Source organism: Echinops telfairi, unplaced genomic scaffold (genome assembly GCF_000313985.2).
Source record: "Echinops telfairi isolate 266 unplaced genomic scaffold, ASM31398v2 ScPeMD7_7420;HRSCAF=8458, whole genome shotgun sequence".
In the NCBI taxonomy this organism is placed as follows: domain Eukaryota; kingdom Metazoa; phylum Chordata; class Mammalia; order Afrosoricida; family Tenrecidae; genus Echinops; species Echinops telfairi.
In genome coordinates, this window is record NW_022111320.1 from 53,187,304 (window position 1) to 53,193,630 (window position 6,327).

Consider the following 6,327-nt stretch of genomic DNA (forward strand, 5'->3'; position numbering starts at 1 on the left):
CTCTGCCTGGGGCTCTGCAGTAATACTGGGAGGGGCTGGGGAGGGCCGTGCGCAGGGCAGAGCTCCTCACTGGCGCTTGGCCTTGTAGGGCCGTGAGCGTTTCCGCCGGTCAGGCTTCCGCTGCTTGTGGAGCCGGCCGATGCTGACGCCCTGGCGCCGCCGCACTGAGATGTTCTGCTCCACCAGGTTGGCCAGCATGCCTGTGAGCGGTGGGGGCTGTGAGCATGGACGGACAGACGGGAGCCGGGGCCCTGGAGGCCCTTCCGGGCCGGTGGGCAGGGGTGGGGCCTCACCTTCCTGAGCCAGCATGGAGATGAAGGTGCAGATGAACTCGTCATAGTTGTGGGTCCGTCTCTGGTCATCGATCTGTGGGGGAGGACGCAGGGGCTGAGGTGCTCGGTCTGCGCCCGACCCAGAGAGGCCTCTCGAGTGACCTCTGCTCACCCACCTTGAACTTCTTCCTCTTCTCCACTTCCTCCTTGAGGCAGGCCTCATAGTTTGCGATCTCAGCCTCCACACACTTCAGCAGGGCCAGCAGCTCCTGCCAACACCCAGAATTGCACCCAAGCCCACTCCTGGGATTCGAGGCCCCTGCTCCCAGTGCCCAGCTCCAGCCAATCAAGAGTGCAGCCCCTGGGCAGCAATGCCCCAGGCCCTGCCCGAGAGCTCCGAGAGAGAACGACCAGGCTCACCTTGGGCGAGTACTTCTCCCCGCTGATGGCCTCCCCGGGCCTCCCCAGCCCTATCTTCTCCCGGCCGTCTGCTGCGTCCGCCGCTGCCTCCTTCTCTGGGCTGCTGGACCCCTGGTGGCTGTGGCCCGCTCTGAGGGAGGGCGAGGAGCCCTTGCCACCATCTGCATGGAGAGGGCGGCCCCACAGTCCCATGAGGGCAGGATGCAGGCAGGCGGGCGCCCCCCCGCCCCCCCCTCCCAGCTCCCTGCAAGACTTGGCCCGGCTGAGACCCACCTGTGAGTGCCAGGGGGCTGAGCACCCCGTCGTCAGCCAGGTGCAGCAGGCCCGTGCTGACAGCGGGCCCCAGGTCGCGCACGGCGCGGTTGTAGCGCAGACAGTCGACCCGCAGCAGGCTGTCGTCTTCGCCGAAGAGCACCTTGGAGATGTGGGAGGTGACGGGGCTGGAGGGCCGAGTGGGGTTGGCTGAGCGGATGGGCGAGCGCAGCGGCGAGTTGAAGGCGCTGCCGATCTCCGAGGCTGTGTCGGTGCTCTCGTTGCTGGGTGTGGGTGAGGGCTGCGAGTGGGCGGGCACGGCCACCGCTGGGCTCCCAGCCCCGCTGCTCGTCCTGACGGACAGAGGCAGCGAGAGGTCTTTCTGGGACTCCCGGAGCTTCTCCGTCAGGACCTCCAGGGTGTTGGGCTGCAGCACTGACAGCTGCCCGTCGGCGGCACTGCTTGGGGGCCCTGGCTTCCCGGGCCCCTTCCGCTTGTACCTGTGGGGCCCAAGGGGAAGTGAGCCAAGGGCATCAGCCAGGGGGCCCCAGTCAACAGTGCCCAGAACGGCCTCCTCCACACACCGCACCCTGTCCATGAAGGGGCGGCCTGACACCCTAGGCTCTCCAGAGTACAGCCCTTGCCAGCCCCTCCCTGCAGGTCCTCCTGACCAGCTGTACTCCCGCCACACCCCTCCTGCAAGGCTAAGCCCTCCCAGGCCAGCCTCCCCGGGCACCCAGCGCTGGGCTGACCGGATGGCGGGGTTGCTGTTCTGTGTGTCGTCGTCCTCCTCCTCCTCCTCGTCTTCATCCTCGTCGTCCGAGTCCTGCTGTGGTGGGCGCACGGGGACTCGGCTGCGGCCCACGCCTGCGGCCAGGTCTTCCTCTTCCTGCAGCACAGACGCAGCCAGCCACGAGCGGGGCGGTCAGGCTGTCTGCTGAACGCCCCCGAATGGTCCATGCAACCCTAGGCGCCTGCCCCTCTGCCCCCCTCAACCCCTCCTGAGGGTACCCCAGCATGAGCCTCCGTCAGTCTGCCTCCCCCAGCCTGGCCACTGGTGGGCCTCACCTGCATGGGGGACTTGGCGTAGTTGTGATTGTCCAGAAAGGCTGGCAGACGCTGTACAATGGGGGCGGGGTTGGGGGGACCCCCGTTGACGCTGCTCCCTGGGGGCTTCACCACCAGCTTGGGTTTGCTGGGCGGGCTGTGGGTCGGGGCTGGGGCGCCCGGAGCAGCCACCTCACCAGCACCGTCTGAGGCAGGGCAACAGGCACGGGCAAGCCTGCAGGGCAGTCCTCAAGGAAGCTGCCCAGCCCAGCCCACCAGCTCCCAGGTCCTGCCCCCACCGCCCTGGGCCTGGAGTCAGCAACCCCTAAGTCACGGGCCACCATAGAGATGGGGAGGAGAGACGGAGAGACAGAGGCCCACAGCAGGAGAGTGAGCACACCTCACAGAGGCCGGGGCCTTGGGTGACAGCAGCCGGCACAGAGCTGGCCTTCAGGGGAAGCCTACTCCACTGCGAGGCACTGAGCCATGGCCCCAAGCTGCCCCCATGCCCGAAGGACATCCAGAGGCTTCTGCTCGTACCTGGGTGGGTCCCCTCGGGGGCCACCGGGGTCCTGCTGGCCTCCAGCGCCGGGGGGGACTTGCCACTGGCCGGCTTGGGGTCCTCAGGCAGCGGAGTCTCTTGAGACTTGTGGGTCTGAATCAGCTCCGGCTGTGTTACCCTGATCAGCTGCCAACAGAGACCTAGGCTGAGCGGGGAGTGAGGGCCCACCCAGGCTTCTTCCTGGGGCAGTTCAGTCCTTGGGGGGGGGGGGCAGCAAAATGGCTTTGGCTCTCCCCCCTCACTCGCAGCAGCAGAAAATAGCCAGACTCAAACTCCTAGACCAGTGGTTCCCGAACTTCCTCATGCCATGATCCTTTAACACAGTTCATGTTGTGGTGACCCCCAGCCATAAAATTATTCTCGTTGCTTCTTCATCACTGTCATTTTGGTACTGTGATGAATCGGGGGCCCCCTGTGCAAGGGTTGTTTGACCCCCAAAGGGGTTGTGACTCCAGCAGCTTTTCTCCCCACTTTCCCCCAAGGGAGCCTATGGGACCTCGTTCACTGGGCAGAGGGGCCTGGCAAGAGGGCACCCACCTGCTGCAGGGCCTCCAGCACCGTCTGGCGGTTCACCTTCAGCACATGCAGGCGGGCCTCGTACTTGACCCTGCGGTCGGGCACCACCGCCATCAGGTTGAAGCGGATGTCATGGTAGGGTTCCCTGTAGTCACGGCCAGAGCCACGGTTGTGAGAGCAGTCCCCCGTCCAGGGAACGGAGAGCTGGGCAAGGCCCTCTGCAGTCCCACCAGTCCCACATATGTCCAGAGCCCACTCCAGCAGCTGGAGAGGCAGGCTGTGCAGCCCAAGCCCAATGAAGGGAGCCAGCAGCCTGGCAACTCCCAGGTGCCCCTAAGGCCTGCCCTCCCCTAGGCTCTTGGGCAGCAAGCCACAGGCAGCTCTGCGGAGTCAGGGCAAGGGGGACCCCCAAGTCTAAACCTGATCTAGCCAGATTCACCATGAGGTCCAGCAATCACCTAACCCCTCTGTCACAGTCCTTTCCAAGGGGCCACAGCCCCAGAGGTGCAGGAGGCCCTTACCCTGCAGTGGCCAGGCCAATCCGCTCCATGATGACCCGCCGGGCCTTGTCTGTCCACTCCTCATCCTCTCCCCAGGGCCCTAAGGAAGAGCAGGCCATGGAGTTGACAGGTGGACAACCCCAAGCAGGGCAGGCCAGCTGTGGGAAGGAGGGTGGAGAACAGCCACTAAGCCAAGGAGTCAGGGGCCGGGCAGGTGGTAGAGCCAGAGGTCCTCAGTGCTGCTCCACTGTCCCCCAGAAGAAAGCAGGGAGCCCAGCAGGTCCCGCTGCAGGGCACCTACCATGGTCAATGGGGTAGACCTTCAGTCCATCCAGCTCAAAGAGCCGGCCTGTGACGGGCACGTAGCTGACAAAGTGAAACGCCTCCATGGTGCGCACGGCGCTGAGGCCGTTCTGCTTCTCCGGAAGGTGGCGAGGCTCTGGCCTGGAGAGAAGACGTGGTCAAAGCCACGAGGGGGCTGCCCTGCCAGCGCCCCCAGCCACAGCCCCACATACCTGGCATGGCTGTTATGTGCCTTGGCCAGCTCTGGGGCATTGCCAATTGCATATCCTTTGCTCTAGAGGGAAGAAAACAGGGCCGCATCACAATACTGCAGGCGGGGCCCTGGATGGGGGCCTAGTTCCAGATAGCACGCCTGGATGAAGCTCCAGCACTCTGACGTTGACGAGTAAGGGCAGGGTGGGGGCCGAAGAGTGTTCTGAAGCCCCAAAGAGGTGGGCTTTTTCGGCTTGACCTGGTCATTGTGCAATGACCAGGGAGCAACTTGGCCTCACTCGCAGAGAACAGCCCACACTGGGGCCTAACATGATGTCATCTGCAGAGTCCCGTCCCTCTCTAGGTCTGAGGCTTCTCTGGTTTAAAATTGACTGTCTTACACTAGCTACTATTTTAAAGTCAAGTGCAGCACAAAGCAGGGTGGATGCCGGGTGGTGCAGCATTACCAGCAGCCCTGGCGGTGGCTGTGCCTGCCCGGGCCCGGTTCCAAGCCTACCTCGGGGCTGAAGCCTTTGGTGAAGTCCTTCATCCGACTCAGAGTGGGGCCCAGGTCCACGCTGCTGCAGTTCAGGAGCACACTCAGCAGGGCATGGGTAGCACACGAGTTGGGGATCAGCTGTGAAACCAAAGAGCAGCTCTCTGCCCAGGTTCTCTCCTGGGGAGCGAGGGCGCAGAGAGACGCCCTCTCTGCATTACGGCCCCATCAGTTCCTTCCATGTTGGCCCCATAGCTACTCACACAACAGGCTCCAGCTACAGACCAACCAGGTGCCCGACACACACACACACACACACACACACACACGCGCGCGCTCCAACAGCTACAGGAGCTCAGCACCTTCTGCCCAGGGGCTACTGCAACCACCCCAAAGGTCTCTAGGTGTCCTTTTTCCCAGCACAGAAAACGGCAACACCCCACCCTCCACCAGAGCGCAGGGCACAGAGCCCAGCAGACCTGGTGCGCAAAGAACATGTTATTCACAATGTCATCATCGATCACTGACGTGTCATCCACCAAAGTCGAGACCTTGCGGCGGGACCGGCGCTCCTCGATCCATTTGAACAGGAAGATGAACCCATACACAGGGCTAGGGAAGTGAGAGGCAGGAGTTATGATGGGGGGCAGGGGTGGAGGGGCAAGCAACAGCCCTTTCTGTCCACCTGTTTGTCTGCATCAGGTGCCGCTGCTCGGATCCCACCCCGCTCCCAACACTAGGTCCTCTAAGAGGCTGTCACAGGCAGGGCCACAGGATTCACATCTGGTGTGGGGCCTGCCGAGGCCCCTCACACAAGACAGGGGTTGCTGGATAGCAGACCAATGCTGGGAGCTATGGCCAGGGCACAGGTCAGGGGAGAACAGAAGCTCACTGGGGAGGAATTTAAACGCTAATTCACACGTGTGCCCCCACCCCCCAGGGCTAGGACCCAACACGGAGGAGCAAGTGAGGCACACACACCAGACCCGCCCTTCCCAGGAAATAAAGGCCTACTTCTAGGTCTATTGTGTGAGCAGGCCGGTCTGTGGGATCACCTGGACAAGTCCCAGAGGGGGGAGGGGCCCGCCCAGAAGATGCCTTGTCAATCTCCACATGCCAGCCAATCAACACAGGGCCGTGGGGGGGCGGGGGCACAGGGAGCATGCAAGCTGAGGCCCATTGGCTAGTTGCAGCAGCACCGAGGGCACTCTCTGGGTTTCCTAACACAACGTCCCGGCAGGACACTGCACCCAACCTGCGGAGGACAGCTGGGATGTGGGTGAGGGAGGCTCAGACAGAGCAGTGCATCCTGGGAGAAAATGAAACTATCCGCTTGGGCATTAAGAGGGTACCCAGAGCCACGGGAGCTCCTGAAACCCAGGCCCCCCGTGAGGAGCCTCTGCCCCGGCCCTCCCAGCCACCAGGCACTCACCCCTGGCATTTGCTCTGAAGGTCATAGATTTCCTCGACCTGCACCCCTTTGACACCTGCGAATAGGCAAGGAAAGCGGTCGGGCTGGGTGGCCTTTGGCCCCGGGGGCGCAGGGATGGGCGCCGTCCGTGCGAGTCCGGAGGGCGAGGGAAGGGCTTACTTACCAAAATCTTCCACCAGCAGGGTGAAGAGGCCTGGGTGGGGGCGACAAGGGATGGAGGGGGGATCAGGCCGGCGCGTTCCCACGGACAGGCTCTTGCCCCCGGGCCCACCCGGGCCCCGTCCTTACCGGGGTCGCTCTCCAGCTCCAGCCAGCCTTTATTCATCTTCCCGCGG

At 63.6% G+C, this 6,327-nt stretch overlaps 1 protein-coding gene across 1 annotated transcript; it reads right to left on the reverse strand.

The window, feature by feature from the left end:
* Window positions 1-6: 6 nt before the first annotated feature.
* Window positions 7-6,321, reverse strand: BAP1 (BRCA1 associated protein 1). The gene is made up of 17 exons (XM_004715200.3): window positions 6,281-6,321; window positions 6,156-6,185; window positions 5,993-6,047; window positions 5,040-5,172; window positions 4,582-4,701; window positions 4,085-4,146; window positions 3,871-4,013; window positions 3,591-3,669; window positions 3,091-3,214; window positions 2,532-2,679; window positions 2,013-2,197; window positions 1,697-1,833; window positions 966-1,444; window positions 693-853; window positions 449-541; window positions 294-366; window positions 7-200 (listed from the first exon to the last, which is right to left on the reverse strand). Exons 1-17 carry the CDS (start codon window positions 6,315-6,317, stop codon window positions 67-69), a joined length of 2,193 nt encoding a protein of 730 aa, XP_004715257.1. The 5' UTR covers window positions 6,318-6,321; the 3' UTR covers window positions 7-66.
* Window positions 6,322-6,327: the final 6 nt, after the last annotated feature.

Excerpts from the sequence above, each read along its gene's own strand:
- BAP1 (XM_004715200.3), bottom strand. The coding sequence starts at position 6,317 with ATGAATAAAGGCTGGCTGGAGCTGGAGAGCGACCCCG. Across the intron at positions 1,834-2,012 it reads ACGCCAAGTCCCCCATGCAG|GAAGAGGAAGACCTGGCCGC; the intron begins GTGAGGCCCACC and ends TCTGTGCTGCAG. Across the intron at positions 367-448 it reads AGAAGAGGAAGAAGTTCAAG|ATCGATGACCAGAGACGGAC; the intron begins GTGGGTGAGCAG and ends CCTCCCCCACAG.